We start from the raw sequence: 19,448 nt of genomic DNA on the forward strand, positions 1-19,448 counted from the left end.
CTCGTAGCCCGCTTCTAACCATATATGCATTGATATCACGCTCTGTATGCATCATTCAAGGATGTATGTGGGCGTCTTGCAGGCGCGCGATACTTGAATCGATGCATCTTCACGAGATGATGAGCATGGCATCCAATGGTGGCCTGAAGTAGACGAGAAACTTCGGTATTTGGATGCATTTCCGATGTATAGTTTGTGGAACTATTCAGCCTCGCGCCGGAGAAGATGCCGGTGTTGGCGGCAGAGGCTTCCATTTTTCCCCTTTTTTTTTCTTTTTTTCTTAAGTCCTGGCAGTGGAAATAATATCCGTTAGCAGGCCGATGATCCAACTCCTACGGCCTACTACATCACAGTAGACCGCAAATTGGTTTGGCCGCTCATTTCCTTGCTTTTATGTAGTACCTACTGAATCCATGTCTCCGAGTCCTCCTTCTCTGGCTATTTGGACAAATAGTAGTGCAGGGTATTCCATCATGACCCAGCCCTAATACAACGAAGTGGATAAGGAGGGGCAAGCCGGTGGGAGAAGAACATGCCCCGCTCCTTTTGCCCTACTCGTACATTAGTAGGATTTCAAATCCCCTCCTGTCGGGGTAGGCTCTGTCCGTCTCAGATGCTAGAACTTTCTTTCTCGCTTCGACGATTTGCGGCTGGTTAGTTGCATTGGCTTCGGGCGAGATCAGCATAGACACGTGTACCGGCAGAGATCCATACACCGATACCTTGGGGAATTCCATTCTAACATTGCTGGAATTATGCAGTATATAACTAGTCAGTAATGATGGTAAGTTAGCAGGCGCAGGAGCGTGGTACTGAGAAGCCTTATACTTCCAAGGTTCTTGGTAGCTCGCGGACTGACAGAAAGACCAGGATCTAGGAATGATCAGGAACCACTCTAGAATCCAATTGTCTCGTATAATAAGAAGATCCAAGCCACTAAGACCGGGCGTAGGTCTCCATTTGGGGGCTATTTGTGCGCTGATCGTTCTGCCACGGTCCTGGGGGTCTCCGTCGCCGGCGTTGCAGACACAATTAGGCCGATTGGAGTCTAGTGTAACTTCACAACACGGTAAAGCTTCATAACCCGGTAGTTGGGCCGGATTGCATTTAACCTAGAATAGTAAACGCAGGCCAGGGAATGTGGGCATCGGCTGAAGAATTGGAAGGGCTTCTCGACAAGCCCGGCTCGGTTGGGCAAATAACGGTCGACTGGAAGTAATATCCAGCAATCAATCGTGTCAGGAAAGGGGTACCACAATCCACTCCCGGACGCCAAGGGGGGGTCCGTCCCAGTCTTCAGTTTTGCTGGGACCAGCGGTTTGTGCGAAGATTAAACCACTTGGTTCGATGATGGAAAATGAAGCCATAGTACCTTCCCAGGTTACTGGACCATACTATCTGGTCAAGCAAAGAAGCCAACGGAAATATTAGCATGGCGTCACTAAAAGACTTACGCCACGACCCACTAAGTCGTTCAGATTGTTGCAATTCATTTTACTATTTCTCCCATTTGAGAAATGCCAGAGTGCCGCCAGAGTGCCGCCAGGTTGTTGTGTATTGGTTGGACCGACAAGATTTCGTACAATAACATGGCTCTTAGTAAAAAACCGGATCAGATCTCGATCAAATACTCATCATCGTAGTATCAAAATAATGGATGTAGATCGAGTACTTCGCAGTGTTGCATCGATCAGCAGGTAAATTGATAAAATGATTGAATGGCTGAAGCGATTGAGATTAAAACACTCCAGTGTATGTATGCTGAAGAATTGGCAGTTTGTCTCCATTAGCGTGGATCGTATAGACCCCAGGGCTCTATATTCTTTTTCCAGGAAAAGATTCGGAAGATGCGAAGCGAAGTATCTCGTAGTTGATATCGCGGTCCTTTGCGGAGCATCTTGCCCTCATAAAAACATCAAGTCTTGACGATGATTATGGCCTCGAGTCGGTGTTCCAGTGTTGGGTCTGCAGCGCCATCCACATCCATTCGGGAGAGTATTGCGCGAGTGGTGGCGAATCCCATGCCGCTATCTCCCGCCATTCGCCCCTCAGCACGGGAAAAGTTTCCCGGGCGAGTTTGTACGGTCATCTTTACCACAGGATTCGGAATATTATTCTCAATGGAATTCCAATAGAAGCCGCAAAGACGTGGTCTAACAGAAAGGTATCCACGGCACCTGGTCACTCTTGTCAGTCATCGCGGTCCAGCAGTCTTCGCAGTGACAGTACAGCCACAGTGGAGTCAGTCGCATGCTTCAGTTAGTGGGGATCGCTGGTCTGCAGTCTGACTTGCAAGCCTCAGTGGCAAATATCCCAAAGAAACTATGTACGGATAGAAGGGGACGCATTCCGCTGAGTTCCCCAAGGCCTCCACGCATGGAACGCAGATGATATTCTTCACAAATCGACGTCGTCTAACCTCTTCTGGGGACGCTATGGGCTCCTCTGTGAAAATTTGGTTGTATAGGGGTGATGTACTAATCTTACCAAGTAAGTAGGCACGCGGTGTCGGTATATGTGTGATTTGGAGCGTAATTGCATAAGCAGCAGATGACCCTCGCCACATGTTCTACACCCAAGGTTATAGACTGATTCAAGATAGGGTATTGCGGATAGCCCTAACTACAATAGCTGGCCAAAGCCCTAGACAGGGGGAACCTTGGGACCACTCTTAACAAGTATCAGAAAGATGGGCCAATAATCAGACGAAAAACAGCTCCCTTTCAACAGATCGTCGGTAGCCAGTTGAGCGTGACATTCAAATGACGGAGCTTCAACTGATATGATTGGATCAATTCTGACGGAGCAGTATTCCGGGGCCAATCCACTCTCCGCATCGGAAACTTACCCACTACTCGTATTTCCTGAACAAAAGGCAAGGAGCTGGTCCTTGTCGAACTGCACGCGAGATCCAAGAGGTTAGGAACATCCTGGAGGTGCATGGTTTTGATACAGAAGTGCTGAAGTCGGGGTACATCCGAGCCAACAGATAAAGAGAGCCTAGGACGAACCGATCTCGCAAAAACAAACCTATCAACATGGAGCCCCTTCTCGTCGGCGCCGAGGCCTAAGACTAACACAAGCCGTGGGAGATGTTCACCTAAAGCAGTATAGAACGCATACATCGCGGCGGGAAGAGTCACTAGTTACTGCGACTCCATTTCAGTTCAGACAGATTATTCTCAGTAAATGGGGGATCTTTGGGGCAAGAATGGAATAATGTACTCGCCCTGCTCAACACGAAATAATCACACACAGATGCGCACTGCTGTATCTCTCAAATCAAAAGGGGCCAATGTCCGATGGCCAGATCGGTTCCTGACGTTCGGGCTTGACGAATTAAATAATCCAATCCTCATAAATCGTAGCAATTATTCAAATTGAATTTTCTGGTCCTCTGGGTGGCCCACCCCCCCCTCATCCTTGCCTAGGGAATGTCAGACTTTCAGTTCCACCTTTCCGCCACACACGTCTTGATATCTTCGTGTCCCCATTCTCCGTCCCTCCACCTACCCTTTTTGCCCTGCTCAACGGGGCAGTGCGTCACGGCGTCTGGTCCTGCAGAAATACTGCACGGGGAGACAACAAAGAAGAGGGGCCAACTAGTGAGCATCGCTTTGATCCCACCCCGACTCCCCCGTCCTAAATTTCACGCTTGAGCCCGTTGTTGATATGATTCGAGTGGGATGGACTATGTTTGCGATCGTGGCTTGTCCCTCTTGAGTCGTCTGTTAGTCAACACCGTGAGCCTCTTTCCGTCTTTTTTCGCCTCTTCGTCCTCACCTTTCTTCCTCCTACCACCCACCTCCACCCACACGGGTCTTCTCACGCGATGGGCGACGTAGGGCGCGCCTTTAGGACCATTGCTCCTCGGACCATACCCCCAGGCGGTGGTCCTGGAGGTGAAAGGCCACTCGGAGGTGGTGCAAGCGTTTCCCCAGAGGAGGCCAAGATGAAAAGGGCCTCCACGGCGTGTAAAGAGTGCCAAAAACGTCGGAACAGGGTACAAACGACCTCCCATCCCCCCCTCCCTCCCCTCCTCTACCCCCTCTCTCTCTCTCCCTCCCCTCTCTCTCTCTCTCTCTCTCTCTCTCTCTCTCTCTCTCTCTCTCTCTCTCTCTCTCTCTTTTGCCCTCGCTACCATCTTTTCTCCGCTCTGTGGACTTTCTCTAATGTTGACTCTTCTTCCGCTATCTAGTGCACCGGCATGCCGTGTACGGAATGCGTTACTCATGGCCGTGATTGCGTAACAGATGAACTATCTGACAAGCGCCGGAAAGCCTCCGCGAGAAGGACACAGGAGGAGCTGAACGATACTAGGTCAATCCTCGAATCGCTCCTTAGGCTCATACGCATCGGCGACGCCGCTTCTTTGCAGAGTATGGTTCAAACAGTCCGTGGTGGTGCCGACCTAGACGAAATCCGCAATTTTCTCGACCAAGTCCTACCCGCGCAATCCTCAGCGCAAAACAACATCTTGAATCCTCAACATCCACACCACGGCATAGATCCAAATATGATGGATCCCAACATGAGGGACTTCTTTGGTCCTAATTCGCAGTAATTACCTCGAATCTGGTCTTTCTACGTCGCTATCTCTGCAGGGCGGCAGGAAGCGCGTCCGTTGCATACCACCGGAGTGACATTTTGGTTTTCGTTTATTTCACAGCGGTCCTATACACGTATTGATCTTGCGCCGCATTTGTCCTATTGGAGGATGGTCGGGTGGCCCTTTGATAGTTTTGGCTACTGAGGGTCGTCGTGATTCCTCAGTCTGCCCATCATCTTTCGGGAGTTTTGCACATAAGGACCGAAACACTTTGGCCGCAATGGCCACGCATTTGTTTCTCACGCGATATCATTCTACAGTTTCTTTTTTTTTTATGTTTCAGAGGGTGCCTCTTTTGTCCTGTGCCTGGCCTCAGCCTCTGACTATTGGTCCCCCTCGTCATCATTCTCTGGCTCCCTTTATTGCCAAGGGGCTTGCGGAATGGAGGAGGATGAGTTTCATGCAGACATGTGGGTATTGTTTATCAACCCAAGTCAACCTAGCCCATCCGCGAGGCGAACTAATGCGTTCATGGGCGATATCTCCAAGCCACGAACCCCTCTCCAAAAATAACATCGCTTAATTTTGAATGTCAGTTTACTGATGAGACCGACGGGAACTGTGTCGTGACAAAGAAATTGCAATAGCAGCCGGATATCTTTCAATAAAAATACAAAAGCCTTCCTCTACATACAGAATTGACTTTGGAAATATTAGCGTGAAGGGATCATCGGCCATGCAGCGCTACTTGATCATTTGATCTCTGGTTTCCTTTTTTTTTCTGGGATGCATCAAGACGGCGTTTATGTCCATCGACATGCTTCTTGGTCATAGGGTATAACGAGTAGTTGTGAGCCAATAGATATACCCCTATTTTCTTTTCTTTTTTTGCTTTTGAAAATCCATTCTATGGCTCAACATTAAAAAGACCGACACATTGCCGAACTTTTCTTTTAAGTATTCTGCAAAGAACCAGGATGTCTCACTAGTCTAGTCTTGTGCTAAATGCAGTGGCACCTTAGTTCGGTTACTGGCCGCCATCCCACCTCGCCTCTGCAGTGTTGATCCCTCGAGTGACCTGTTCTCGAGATGCAGGATGCAGTGGTTTATTCCGAGCCGGCCCCGGGCTCCGATATTGCATTTCCTCGTCTGCTCCCTCGGCCCATCTCACAGGCGCTCTTGGCTAACAACGGCTGTTCATGTTCAAGTTTGATATAAATCCGGGGGTGGGGAGAGCCCCGCGCCGCACGACCCGAGGCGAACAGCCGAGAGTCTCTCCACTCTCGCTTTTTCCCACCTCCCCCGGATTCTTCTCCTTCGCTCTCGCTTTCCACAGGATTTCTGGCCCGAATGCAAACACTCCATGTGTCTCTTGGCAGAAAATTACCTAGCGTCGATCCCGACATGGCTGCAAATAGCATAGTCGCCCCGATCCCCACGCAGCAGGGTTCCGGGCCTGGAATGTTCGACAATGTAGTCCACATTGCAGAGGCGCACATCCCCGGTCGCAAAAGGAAAGCCTCTGGATCACTATCAAATAAGAATAGCGCGGGCCGGCAGAAGATTACTCGGGCCTGTGACTCGTGTAAAGTGAAAAAGACTAGATGCACCGGCACCCTACCTTGCACTAGATGCACACGACTATCACTTCCATGCCGATACGACGCGGCCTACTCGAGAGGTCTCCCACCTGACCCACTACCTGGGACTGGGACTGGAACTGCAACTCCATCGCCAGGAAAATCTGCTAAATTTCGACCTTCTGAGACAGAAGGTCGTCTATCTAGCGACTCGCTTCCCGGCGACAGTACGGGATTTGGCACTACGACGACGACGGCTAGAGACACCGTCGGCAGCCAACATGCACTCCGCCACACTGTGTCGCGAGGCAACTCTCCAGAGCCCGGCTCAACCGACTTTGAGGGTAACTACCTGGGCCCAGCATCCGGTGTGTCGTTCATCAACCGCGTTTGGAGTCGCCTGCATCAGCATGAGACCCAGATTCCCAATGAGCTGCAGAATGAGTCCTCCCAAAACACTGCCGTGTTCATGTTTGGGGATAAACCTTACTCCCAATCCCAGGATATGCATTTTCCCTTGCCGCCTTACGAAACTGCGATGGAACTAGTGGCAATCTATTTTGACTTTTCAATGGTCACCTACCGCTTCTTGCACAGGGGTAGTGTGGAAAAATGGGTCAAGCAGGTGTATGAAAACCGCACGTCAGTGGCTAATCTCCCGACAGGGAACATGGTGGCGAGAACTGCCATCGTTCTCATGATATTTGCTGTGGGTACGGTTCACAAAGCTCCCGAAATCCAGGAAGATGGGCAAAGTCTCAGGTTCGCAGTTTCGATCACGATGCATACCAATCTAAACATCAGCTAACGATACACATAGTGAGCGTTGGTTCGCAGCTTCAAAGTACATCTCCTCCTTAGAATCCGGCCCGCCTCGCTTGGAGACAATACAGACACGGCTGATCCAATGCCTGTATCTACTATCATCATCACGAGCTAATGAATGTTGGTACTCGTTTGGAACCGCCTTACAGGTGGTCACAGCATTAGGCTTGCATAGAAAATGTGCCGTCAACCCATCTAAGAAGGGTGGTTCCTGCTATGAATTGGAGATTAGGAAACGCATATTTTGGAGTGTCTATGTTCTAGACAAATATCTTAGCATAATGTTCGGTCGGCCCCGACTGCTTCATGATGAAGACATTGACCAAGAGCTGCCGGATGAGATGAATGACGATGACCTTCTGGAGGAAGATCCAGCTAGACGCACAGGATCGCCGGACAGTATGATGATTGCGTCTGTGCTTCATTATCGGTTAGTCGCGGTTTGACTTTTTTTGGGCTTTTTCTTGCAAACTGACCACTGGTACTTTTGATAGACTCGGCCGCATCTTGGGCGAAATTTCTCGGCGGCTTTATAGCATTAAGCCTCACTCGCGTGACTCGCCACTGGAAACAGCCGTTCGTCTTACCTCCGAACTAGAAAGATGGAAGGAGACTGTACCACCTCTGTTCAACAGTGTCCGACCCTCGAGCTTAATTCCACCCCTCTGCCGACAAAGTCAAGTCCTTCAACTAGCTTATTCCCATGCCATGATTCACGTTACTCGCTCATTCCTCCTGAATGATTTTACTGACCTCAGTCGCCGACCAAGAGACCCGCATCCGCTTGTCAGTGCTCATGTGCACAAGTGCATTGAGGCCGCAGAACATGTCATGACCCTCGTCGATGAGCTAGCGCACCAAACGCTATTCATTCAGTCATTCTGGTTCACCCACTACGTATGCTTCTGCGCCATTTTAGTAGTATACATTCACATTATCCAGCAACATCGCCAGTCCCTGGCTCCGAGTCCCTCGGCCGGAAGCCCAACAGACGTTGATAAGTTGCATTCGCTATTCTTACTCGCAGAGACTTGTCAGCAGCATCTTGCCGAGGCCACTCGGAAGAACTGTCCAAGTCGACGCTACAGTATTATCCTTGAGGAACTCAGGCGGGAGGTTCACCGGCAGCTTGGATCGAACGACCAGTCTAGCCTGGCAAGAAATCATGCAACAGATGATCACCTCCCAGAACAGGCTGCGCTCACCCCTAACAGCGTGAATGGGGATGACTCCTTCGGCACGCACGCCGTGGACTTTGCCCCTATGTCGGGGATGCTGCAACCTTCCGAGCTGGGAGCCCCATTTGATGACACTGGTCTTTTCGAAAACTTAGATGGCTCAGTTTGGTGGGCCCATCTTGATTCATGGGTAGGACAGCCTGAAATCCAACTATATCGCATTCGCTGACGGTACCTAGGCCTTATCTAGTCTCCCCAATGACCCCTCCACCTTTAACTTTTAGTGAGAGTTAATGTTTTAGATGTTGACTTGGAAGTTCCGTCTCACAACCCAGGGTGCTTTTGAGGGCATTGATTTAACTCTTAGTGCACACCAAGATACCCATTCAATCTATATACTTTCGTTGGCTGGGTCTGACGTCTGAAATTCCCCTTTCACAATAAAATGCTGTACATATTTGATCACCACCAGCCCGTTGGAGGCTCTGTATACGACCGTCTGGGCTCGAGACTGCCAACACGGAAAATAATTTCGTCGAAGCCCATACCAGGCAGTTAGGAGGAACCCTGGAAGCCTTGTCTACTGCTAGTACATACCACCAATCGAAGTCCAATATACTAGGAAGTTTTTCAGGGTCGCGAGCTGGCAACTCGGAGAGTCGCGCAAGGAGACCTTCCGGTTAGAAAATTCTCTTCCCAACGACGAATCAACATAATTAAACAAGCCAAAAAAGATATAATGCCATCAGGATTCGATTACCCAGACCCATGGTCAGCAAAAAAAATGGACTCGCGGGGAATCGAACCCCGGACCACTCCCATGCTAAGGGAGTATTATACCACTAAACCACAAGCCCAGGTGTATGAGTGGCTCGGGAATCTTAGCCTATATGATGCAAAGGATATAATATCTTGCTAACATAGTACAAGTACAGTTAGCTCGAATTATCATCCGATCCTTGCTATCCAGTTTCAATTAGCACACATTGTTTGAAATTCCGGAGTTGCATACTACTAGTACCTACCTAGGTAGTTACTAGTCTACTAGATGATCAACGGCATCTTCCATAGATTGTTGAGCGGGATTGGCTCGCAAAAAAGCCCTATTCATCTTGAACATTTCCCGCCAGGCTTGTTGCATACTAGTACTATAAATATAGCAAAGCAAATTGTTGGAACTTCCAAGTCCAACACTTCAAGTTCCCGCGATCTTTTCCCAAGGGTCTAACCCGAATTGAACGTATAGATATTATAAGTCCAAAGAGGTTATTACCGCGACTACTACTAGTAGCAAGATAAATCTCGGGGTGGATCGACCTCAGTCAGAAAAAGTATTTGAACCTGCCCAGGTGAGAAGACTCGAAATTTCGTACCGACTAGCAAGAATGGGTAATAAATACTCGAAAATAGCCATTCATCACTCATTGTATCATATAAAGTATAAATTTACAAATTAACTATTCAAATTCCACAGATGGCAATCCCCTCTCATCCAAAGCACGCTGTACAGCACTTTGCGTTACGTGAATTGCATCGGCCCAAGTCACGATATCACTCTGTGCAGATCGAGGGGGTTGTTTCTCAACAAAATCATCCGGAGAGGCATGTTCGCCAACAAGCCACATCAGCCAGCGCACCACAGAAGAAGCTTTATCAATATCCTTTTCATCAGAAATGACGCACCGCAGGTACGTGCATAGGGCCTGGACATCTTCCTCGTAGGGACCATCGGTTGCAAAAGCCGAATGCCATGCGCCGACTGCATCTCGCAGATCTGGCAAAGCAGATAGACGCTGCGATGTGAAGACAGGGCGTTCGGGAAGAGGAGGTAGATGTAACACCTTTTCAACCTGAGCAGGAACAGGAGCAGGTGCAGGTGCGGACGGTGCTTGTGGCTGGGAGGGTGGCCTGGTTGGTGCTGGAGCGGAGACACGAGGGATCTGGGCCATTCGTGCTCGCTTTTGTTCTTCGAGAATTTCTTGTCGGATGTCTTCAGGAAGTGCAGCGAGAAATTCGGCTGAGGCTTCGGGCTGTTCTTGTATAGCCGGAGAAGGCTGTCGAGATGTCGTTTGGCTTGTTGACGTTGCAACAGCCGCAGCTCGTGGCGATGCAAAACTCGACTGTTTTACATGGCTGTTGGCAGTTGACGCAGATTTCGGAGGACGACCGCGCCTCTTCTTAGGAGGGGATGTTGGCCTTCTTAGTTTGAGTCCACTAGCAGATGCGGGTCGCGGTATAGATGCTGCTGGCAGTGGAGGTGGTGCCAAGGGGGCGGATGTAGTGGGTTGTTCACTGTAGTAGCCCAGTACTTCATTTCGAACATCATCGGGCAAAGCAGCCAAGATCTCCGGATCCAACTGGGACTGAGGAGGTAGATCGGTATTAACAGTTTCTCGCGAACGGGGAGGCGGACATGGACATGGAGAGCCAGAGCGGGAGTCTTGTCGGGGTTTTGCCTGTGCCACAAGCCTTGATCTGATGTCTCCGGGTAGTTCTGAGATGATCTGAGGATCTGCCTGCGTGGGCATGATGAACTGAGATCCGGACATGTTCATTGGCTTATGCGCACTGTTGCTGAGGACTGGATCGACCTGGATCCTGGCAGAATCACCCTTTTGGGGACTGTCCAATTCATCAGGGTCGACATTCACCACCGGCTTCTTCCGTACGGGGGATGCCTGGAAATTGAGCTGGCGCTGGCTACTTTCAAGGGTTGTAGTGGGCCCAGCCTTGAGCGGCTCCAGCTTGGTCATTTGGACACCCAGACCTCTGAGATCACCCGGGGAGAAGTTGAAGCTTCGCAACATTGAGATGGCTTGCTTGCCTAAAATGTCGGAGGCATTGGTGGCCACGCCAATGACGACGCTTTTGTTGAACGTATCACACTTGCCGTGACCGAGGTGTTTTGTGGACTCAAGGGGAGCATCCATTGACCTCCGCATGACCTTTAGCGTAAGTTGTTTGCCCCTGACCAGGTTTTCAACAAGTCTCCCGTGGAGTTCTTTGCATAGAGAACTGACAAAGTCATCCGCCTGTTCCTGATTGACAAATCGGATGCCCCAATTGACCTCCGCCGAAACTGATTTTCGCAGTACCTCGTTGCCGACCTCGGTCTTGTCAATACCCCGAGCATATTCCCAGATTTTCAGACCGGTTTTTTGCCCTAAACTGGAGACCAATCTCTCCCTAGGAATGTCGCGAACATCCTTGACGAATTTAACACCAAGCTCCTCCATCTTACTTCCAAGGCTGAAACCAAAGCCCGGAAGATCTCTAATGGTCAGGTCTCCGATAAAATCTAGGACGGCCTCCGGCTTAAGTTGGAACTGTCCTGCTGGCTTTGCTTTTCTCAGCGCCACTTTGGCTAATAAAATGTTGCCGCCGATCCCAACTGAAACGGCACATTTTGTCTTTTCTTTGATCGAATCCCGCAAGTTTTGGGCAATCTCGTCTGCCAATGCACGCTCACGATGGATAGACTCTTCTGACGCGTCTTGATTGTCCGAGCCCCCCCGCCTCCAAACATTGATTTGTAATATCGATGAGCGCTTCGTCAATGCTCACGCTTTGAACAATGCCATCAATAGCAAGGACAGAGCTGTAGAACTTGCGACTCGCATCCTCATACGCGGGAAAGTCGTAAGGCAGAACCTGAAGTTCAGGGCATGCCTGCAGAGCACCTTTCATCCACATGCCGTTTCTCACACCGTGACCCCGCGCGACGTAATTACAACTGGCGATCTCAGAACCAGGACCTGAACCGTGAGCAATGGCCACCGGCTTCTCTCTGAGATCTGGTCGTTTTAGAATCGAAACGGCGGCGAAGAACGAATCAAAATCAACATGAAGAATGTATCTTCTTGATCTAGGTGCAGCTCTTTTTGGAGGAGGCTGTGATTGCGCCTTCTCCCTGGTTGCTGCTTGAAGTTGGGCTTTCAGCTCAGCTTTCCAAGTTGACAGATGATGAAGTCTGGACTCTCGATAATATTGCTGAATGAAGTCGGGATTGGCAAAGCTTGAATTTCGCATTCGGGGGTCGGTGAGGAGCTGTGCGTTGTATTCCTCGGAGGTCATCTGGGGGTCCAACGAAGGACTGGGTTTGCTTGCTACCGCAGGTATCTCCGAAATTTGTAGTTCTCTTTCAGGCGAAGCTCGACGTATTTCATCAGAGGTATTGGTAGTCGTCGGCTTCTCGGGGGTGATGTTTGAATCCCGGGGCTCCTTGGTGGGAGATCTGGATTTGTCGCCATCGAGAGCAGTGAAGCTTGGGAAATCACCATAGTCGGATTGTGAGGGCTGACTTGGGAAGTTTGGAGATGGCCGGGGTGGCTTAGATGGAGTTTCTGACATCCCAGCTGAGCTCATCGATTTTATTTGTGCGTTGTACCAGCTTTTTCTGGATTCGTCTCTGTAACTCGACCGGGGAGTGTTGGCCTGACTGCCAAAGCGACCATCACCGAACTTTAAGATTTTTTGAGCATGCCCTTCGTCTACCACACGATATTCATCCCAAGGAAGTAAACGGCCGGCCTTAATGCTTTCGGTTATCCAAGCAGGTTTCACGATGCGATACCTTCGAAACTCTTCTCGTTTCTTTGGGGTCAATGAACTGGCGATTATATGCGTAGCAATAGTCTTACTATCTAGGTATTGTAGAAAGCCACCACCATGACTGACGATTAGACGGTGGAGATCTTGGAGGGAGGGTTGGGTGTAGCCATTAACATGCGCGACGACCCCGCGGAAGATAGGTGGACAGTCGCCGGATGTTGATCGGATTTCTGCGTCTAAATTCTGAAGTTTGATCTTCTTCCGGCGCATATAATCTGCGAAGCCGCCGAAGCTGGAGGCTTCATACTCCTCGCCGGTCTCATTGTTGAAGTCATCTATGTGATATTGTATTAGAAGGTAGGCTCCTAGTCGGCTAAAATGAGTGGTAAAACATACGATTCTCGATCCGCTTCCGCACCGCACTAGAGGAGGCATCATGACGAGAGCCCATACTGGGCCAGAAAGACCATCATGACCATTAAATGGGTCAACGAGAGACTTTACGGTTGATAGCGCGTGCGCGGCGACATCACGCGTTCCGGCAGAAAATGCAAGGCACGTGCAAGCGGTGGATATAATGGTGAACGGAGGCAAATCATATGGCGGTGAGCTCATTTCAATGGATATGATTGGCTGCTTTGAAGAGGCGGGCTGAAAAATGGCAGGAAAAAAAAAAACCAAAAAAAAAGAGCTCCGGCGTATCTGCCATCGCTGCTTTGGGTCTATCTTCGATCTTTTTCTTTTCCCCATCCACGCCCGTTTTCCCAGTGGCTCATTCTTTTCCCTCTCTCTTTTTCCTGTTTACTATCTGCATTTATTTCTATCGATTCATTTCACAATGTCTGCCGTGCAACCTGTCGCCTTCTATGCCCTCCGGGTTCCTCCCGGTGCTATGGTTGCCGCCGTGCCCAATGCCGCCGCATCGGTGAGTACAAAATCTTGCTGGTATTCGTCCGAATCCCGCCATTGACTATTTATACTTTAGTTCCGTGTGAGCATGGCCGCTATCGACCCTGATGAGGCCCCCGAGCTCGATGCCGATAGCGAGGCTGGCAAGCCCTCTCGCGCGACCCTGAAGATTGTTCGCCCTCCTCCCGGTCTTGACTTTGACGAGGATGATGAGGACTACAGCGACGAGGAGGATGACGAGGAGGATGAGGACTCTGATGATGAGGAGGTCAACGGTGGTCCCAGCGACAAGGAGAAGGCTCGCAAGCTGAAGCAGGCCGCCGCCCAGAAGGAGCTGGCCGAGGCTATGGAGGAGGACGACGACGAAGATGATGAGTCTGACGATGGTGGCTTCGATCTGAAGGCTGCTATCTCCAAGCTTATCAAGGGCAAGGGCCCCGCTACCGATGATGACTCTGATGATGAGTCTGACGAGGAACTCGACCTCGACGAGAACGTTGTCTGCACATTGAGCCCCGAGACGGTAAGCATTGAATTTTTCTTCTTGACAATCGCAAAATTTCTAACTCGTCTATAGAACTGGCAACAGCCCCTCGATTTCACTGTCTGCGAGGGTGAGCGCGTCTTCTTCAAGGCCACCGGTAACCACACCATCTACATCACTGGTAACTACGTCATTGGCCTCGACGAGGGCCGTCCTGAGTTCGATGAGGATGAGGATGACGAGGATGAGTACGACCTGTCTCCTGATGAGGATGAGCTCGACATGGATGACATTATGGCCCTGGACGGCGATGACAGCGACGACCTGGATGACATGGAAGATCCCCGCATCACCGAGGTTGACAGCGAGGAGGAGGCCCCCAAGCTGGTTGAGGCCAAGGCCAAGGGCAAGAACAAGCGCGCTGCTGAGGAGGAGAGCCTCGATGACCTGATGGCCAAGACCGCCAAGGGCAAGGCTACCAAGGCCGAGGAGAAGGCCCAGCAGAAGAAGCTCAAGAAGAACGACGGCGCCGCCGCCGCCGTTGAGCCCAAGAAGGAGGCCAAGACCGACAAGAAGGTCCAGTTCGCCAAGAACCTTGAGCAGGGTCCTACCCCCTCCGGCGACAAGCCCACCGGCACTCTCGGAGTGAAGGAGGTTCGGGGTGTCAAGATCGATGACAAGAAGCTCGGCAAGGGTGTTGCTGCCAAGAGCGGCAACACTGTCGCTATGCGTTATATCGGCAAGCTCGAGGATGGCAAGGTCTTCGACTCCAACAAGAAGGGCAAGCCCTTCTCCTTCAAGCTCGGAAAGGGCGAGGTCATCAAGGGTTGGGACATTGGTGTTGCCGGCATGGCCCCCGGTGGTGAGCGTCGCATCACCATCCCTCCCCAGCTGGCCTACGGCAAGAAGGCTCTTCCCGGTATTCCCGGCAACTCCAAGCTCATCTTCGACGTTAAGCTGCTGGAGATCAAGTAAATTAATTGCTGATTTGTGTCCCGAGTCTTCTACCATTGTTTCCCAGGGTGTTATTTGTGGCTCCGGTTTGATTGCATGGTTTCCCGTGATATCCGGCTTGTTTCTTTTATATTGCTGTCTCTCACTCTCTTGAGGAGGCCGAGACCATCACGAGGAGATTATCCCCCCCTGCATGGAAAAAGTGCCTGATTTGTTTGTTGTAATTTGTACCTGTTCATGTGTATCTGAATCTATTTTGCCTAATTGGCTTTTCTATTCCAATTTTCTTCAGTTACTAGTAGTACTATCTCCGAACCCCGTAGAATGTCCCAAGTACTGACTATATACTATGTGGTCACGGTACTAGGACGACTACTAGTAGTTTGTACTACACATCTCGTCACTCTAGGCAGTTGCAACCATGGTAACCCTAACCTAAACTCAACGCCGTGCCTGCCTTTGGTGAAATGCATTCCATCCCACGGTTTCCTTCTCGCGGCCTTCTGAATTTGGAATGGTTCAGGTTTTTCTACATTTCATATCTCAGTAATCCAACTTCAACGACCTCCATCTCGATATTACCATCCCATCCCCTCCTTTCTTGATATAACATTCTTTCCTTTATATTTGAACAGCCATGCTGTGAAAGCAGACAGCCTTTATACACATGCTTTTCCCTTCGGAATGCTTCCTACCGTATATACGACATGACACCCCCACGAGACAAGAAGCTACGAAAACGACGCAGTGTCTTCGGTCTCTGGATCCCAGCCAAAGTCGTTCCTTTTAGCAACAGATTCGATCCGTCTCCCGCTGATTCTGCAGTGTCAGACTCTCCTGCGTTAGATTCCATCATTCGTCCCCGCAGAAGTCGAGATCGTCTGAAGGTCCGCTTGACTCGGAGTGGATCGAAGATTCTATTCTTATTTGGACTGGGAGGATCTTCCAATGGTTAGTGGTGACCCATCGAGATACTTTCTCTGGCCTGGAAACTAACTACTAGTCATAGGTAACAAGACGAGTGCCGGGTTTGGATCCTGTGGAAATATTTCAACCCCGGAAGGAGACCAGACCCCATCATCCGAAGTTGCAGAAAGAGGCAGCCCTATCTCTTTGACTAGCGATGGTTCCCCAGAAAGTGAATCGCCCGCTGTCGCTCGCTCAATTGATGTCCACCCGCCAGCTACTCCCGCTCTCAACAACCCTGCTGTGACCCCCGCAGATTGCCATATATCAACGGCGGCGACTGATATAGGGACTGGTGAATGCGAGACGCAAAGGCACCTTGCCAATGAAGATTCTGGTTGTTTTCTCATTGGTAGCGAACCAGCAAGCCTCCCGAATTCAACACTAGTTGACAGAGTTTCCCAACGATTCTCACACACATTTGGACATCCAACAGTTATTCGCCGTGCCCACTTGCGATCAAGACCAAGTATTCCTTTCCGGGAATATTCAACAACAAGCACTCCAGATAAGCAAGGTGATGGTGCCGGTGACAGTTCCGATCCCTCCACGGCTCCGAGTAGCAACGAGTCCCCCCTTGTCGGAGTTGCCACCCCGCCGACTCCAGTGACCTCTGAAGAGAAATCCGCCTCATCAGAAAAATATACTGTAACTTCAGGAGGACTTGATTTGCCGGACTGTGCTTCAGATCTCAACACTACCGCGGGAAGCAGATCGCCAACACTCGCACCATCCATCTTGACTATTGAATCTACCTCAGCGGCCAAGATATACCTGGAGCTATATTTCAATTCTATCTTCCAGAATGTTGACCCAAGAGTGCACCGGCAGCATGAATTGGAGCAGCACATGTATGCTTTTCAACTCTCCCCCGAGGCCCAGGCCGAAACCAGAAGAAACTGGCTTCTCCAGGAGAACGGATATCTACGCCAATGTCGAAACTTGAAAACGAAGATCCGAAGCACCCGAGTCGAAGGAATAACTTCTATTGCCGGCTACGAGACCATCAAGATACTGGGTAGAGGCAGCTTTGGTGTGGTGCGCCTTGTACGTGAGAAAGACGACACCAAGAGCGATGGCGAGGTAGAGCGTACATCCAGACCAGAGAGAACTTTGTCCAACCCTAGACCCAGATCTATTGGAGCATTGGGATCCGCAGCAGACGGAGCCAAAAATGGCCGGCGGAAGGTTATGACAGGAGAGAAGAAGGAGGTATACGCAATGAAGGTGATCAGAAAGCGCGAAATGATCAGCAACTCCCAGGAGGGTCACATTCGAGCGGAGAGAGATTTCCTTGTTGCATCCGAAAGGTCTCAATGGGTGGTTCCGTTGATAAGCAGCTTTCAAGACAAAGCCAACCTCTACCTTGTCATGGATTACATGGTCGGCGGAGACTTTCTTGGGCTGTTGATCCGCAAAGACATTCTTCGTGAAGAGTGGACCAGATTTTACGTCGCAGAAATGATTTTGTGTATCGAAGAAGCTCACCGACTTTGTTGGATTCACCGTGATATTAAACCAGACAACTTCCTCATTTCCGCCTCCGGTCACTTGAAGATTTCTGACTTTGGGCTGGCTTTCAACGGACATTGGTCTCATGACCAAGTTTACTACCATAATCAGCGCTACTCTCTTCTGGAAAGGCTCGGTGTTACTATCAAAGGCGACAAAGAAGATCAGTCTCAGATGGCAGAGAATGAGGATAATTCTCCTGATCCAAGGCTCCATGGCCTGGAAGACCCCTCCAGATACAGCCCGCCATCGACAGATTTGTTGGAGTGGCGCAACGGCAAAGAGAGACGAAGATTCGCAAAGAGCGTGGTAGGAACAAGTCAGTACATGGCTCCAGAGGTTATCCGAGGTGAGATGTACGATGGGCGATGTGACTGGTGGAGCCTGGGAGTTATTATATACGAGGTGAGTGAGGAATCTGCACAGCAAAGGGTGGCTTACTGAGTGATATGTAGTGTTTTTATGGGTTTACCCCATTTGCTTGTGAGAATCGCCATGACACCAAGGTGAAAATCCTAGTAAGTCTCAACCCCAGACGTTTCTTGCCAAGCGTTTTGCTCTAACATCGGCACCGTAGCAACACTCAAGAAGCTTGAAATTCCCCAGGGAAAAACCAACCGACAAGATTGTATCGCAAGATGCAATCGATCTCATCAGTCGAATTCTCCAGGAACGAGAGTTTCGACTGTGTTCCCGAGATACCATGTCAATGACATATTGATCGGCCGGCCTGTCACCTCCAATTTCTTGTATTCAATGGATCCTCGATATCAACACATAAACAGTTATTATGTGTTCCCGAATGACGCCGTGGAGATCAAAGCCCACCCATTCTTCAGAGGAATCCAGTGGAACCAACTTCATTTGACTCAACCGCCAATGACCCCCCGCGTCAAGAACTGGGAAGACACCCGATATTTTGAAGATTGGAAATCCAGTGGCAACGCCGAAGAGTTTGTAGGGGACAGTGACAATCAGGAGTCCGAGGAAAAGTCCGAGGACAAACCGAATGTTTCGCTGATGGAGGTCTCCTCATCCTATCAAATCCACCCGTTGCCTGATCAACCGATACCTGATGCTGACGCTATCACTCTTGCAAATGTCGACTCTCCAAAGGCGGCGGCGACTAAGAAGAAGAGGGAGAGGAAACGCCCCCGTGACAAGATATTGCGAGACATGAGAGCGGGAAAGACAGCGCTGGAAATACGCAAGAGGTCTGTCTTTTTGGGGTACACTTATAGACGACCGATATGCCCGGCACTCGCCCTCAGTCCAGATCGTGGCCGTCAGAGAATTGGCAGGGGGGGATTTAATGGACCTCTACGCCTACTAAGTGGGTTTTTGAGATGGGTTTCTGGGATGTTTGGTTGCAGTTCTTTCTATTGACTTTCTACGTTTTGGTGTTTGGTTATCCTGGATTGTCTTATTCATACCGGCCCTTTTTCTATAAGGCACTTGCCTGTTACTACAAAGCTCGTGTTGGGTTTTCCCGAGTCCAACCCTCTCTCGCTCCTGTATATTGATAACAAAATATCAACTAAACATGGCTTGCCAGTTACTTCCTGCATCTCTAGACAGTCGCAAGGCCATTTACATCGAACTGCGAATAGTAAGTGGGAAATATGCCCAGGTGAGCTTCTGGTATCATTGTTTGATAAATTGCTGCAACGGTGCACGCCGAGGCCATACTGTACATGTGGGGGGAAAACGCCAAATAGAACGATAGTGCTTCAATACGCCATGGCTGCCAGTCTAAGCTGGCGGAAAACCAAAAAAAAGCAAAATCCAGTACCATGCACACGCAGAAAGATAGTCTCTCCCCAACGCCAATTTCTATCCTTGAGTTTTGACTGCGTCATCGTTGGACCGGAAAAAAAAAGAGAACAATCGCAGACCTCAGAAAAGTGCAAAATATCAACCCGGGGTTTAAGATAGGGTGG

At 50.0% G+C, this 19,448-nt stretch overlaps 5 protein-coding genes across 5 annotated transcripts; 4 read left to right on the top strand and 1 right to left on the bottom strand.

Annotated features, from left to right (window-relative positions):
- Positions 1-3,832: 3,832 nt before the first annotated feature.
- N7509_010157 (Zn(II)2Cys6 transcription factor domain-containing protein) lies at positions 3,833-4,564 on the top strand (the record flags this gene model as incomplete). The annotated part of the gene is made up of 2 exons (XM_056634794.1): positions 3,833-4,003; positions 4,199-4,564. 2 exons carry the CDS (start codon positions 3,833-3,835, stop codon positions 4,562-4,564), a joined length of 537 nt encoding a protein of 178 aa, XP_056485414.1.
- Positions 4,565-5,953: 1,389 nt separating this feature from the next.
- Positions 5,954-8,416, top strand: N7509_010158 (Zn(II)2Cys6 transcription factor; the record flags this gene model as incomplete). Its single annotated transcript, XM_056634795.1, has 4 exons — positions 5,954-6,891; positions 6,950-7,384; positions 7,449-8,322; positions 8,372-8,416. The coding sequence occupies 4 exons, from the start codon at positions 5,954-5,956 to the stop codon at positions 8,414-8,416; spliced, it is 2,292 nt and encodes a 763-aa protein (XP_056485415.1).
- Positions 8,417-9,589: 1,173 nt separating this feature from the next.
- Positions 9,590-13,134, bottom strand: N7509_010159 (putative DNA damage repair protein Mus42; the record flags this gene model as incomplete). The annotated part of the gene is made up of 3 exons (XM_056634796.1): positions 9,590-11,583; positions 11,657-13,018; positions 13,080-13,134. 3 exons carry the CDS (start codon positions 13,132-13,134, stop codon positions 9,590-9,592), a joined length of 3,411 nt encoding a protein of 1,136 aa, XP_056485416.1.
- Positions 13,135-13,521: 387 nt separating this feature from the next.
- Positions 13,522-15,051, top strand: N7509_010160 (FKBP-type peptidyl-prolyl cis-trans isomerase; the record flags this gene model as incomplete). Its single annotated transcript, XM_056634797.1, has 3 exons — positions 13,522-13,608; positions 13,669-14,115; positions 14,170-15,051. The coding sequence occupies 3 exons, from the start codon at positions 13,522-13,524 to the stop codon at positions 15,049-15,051; spliced, it is 1,416 nt and encodes a 471-aa protein (XP_056485417.1).
- A 686-nt stretch (positions 15,052-15,737) lies between these two features.
- N7509_010161 (serine/threonine-protein kinase) lies at positions 15,738-18,894 on the top strand (the record flags this gene model as incomplete). The annotated part of the gene is made up of 4 exons (XM_056634798.1): positions 15,738-15,981; positions 16,040-17,913; positions 17,964-18,030; positions 18,086-18,894. The coding sequence occupies 4 exons, from the start codon at positions 15,738-15,740 to the stop codon at positions 18,892-18,894; spliced, it is 2,994 nt and encodes a 997-aa protein (XP_056485418.1).
- Between the last annotated feature and the right edge of the window lie 554 nt (positions 18,895-19,448).

This window comes from Penicillium cosmopolitanum (genome assembly GCF_028827165.1).
Source record: "Penicillium cosmopolitanum strain IBT 29677 chromosome Unknown utg000009l:1.0-9042332.0:1.0-9050551.0, whole genome shotgun sequence".
Classification (NCBI taxonomy): Eukaryota; Fungi; Ascomycota; class Eurotiomycetes; order Eurotiales; family Aspergillaceae; genus Penicillium; species Penicillium cosmopolitanum.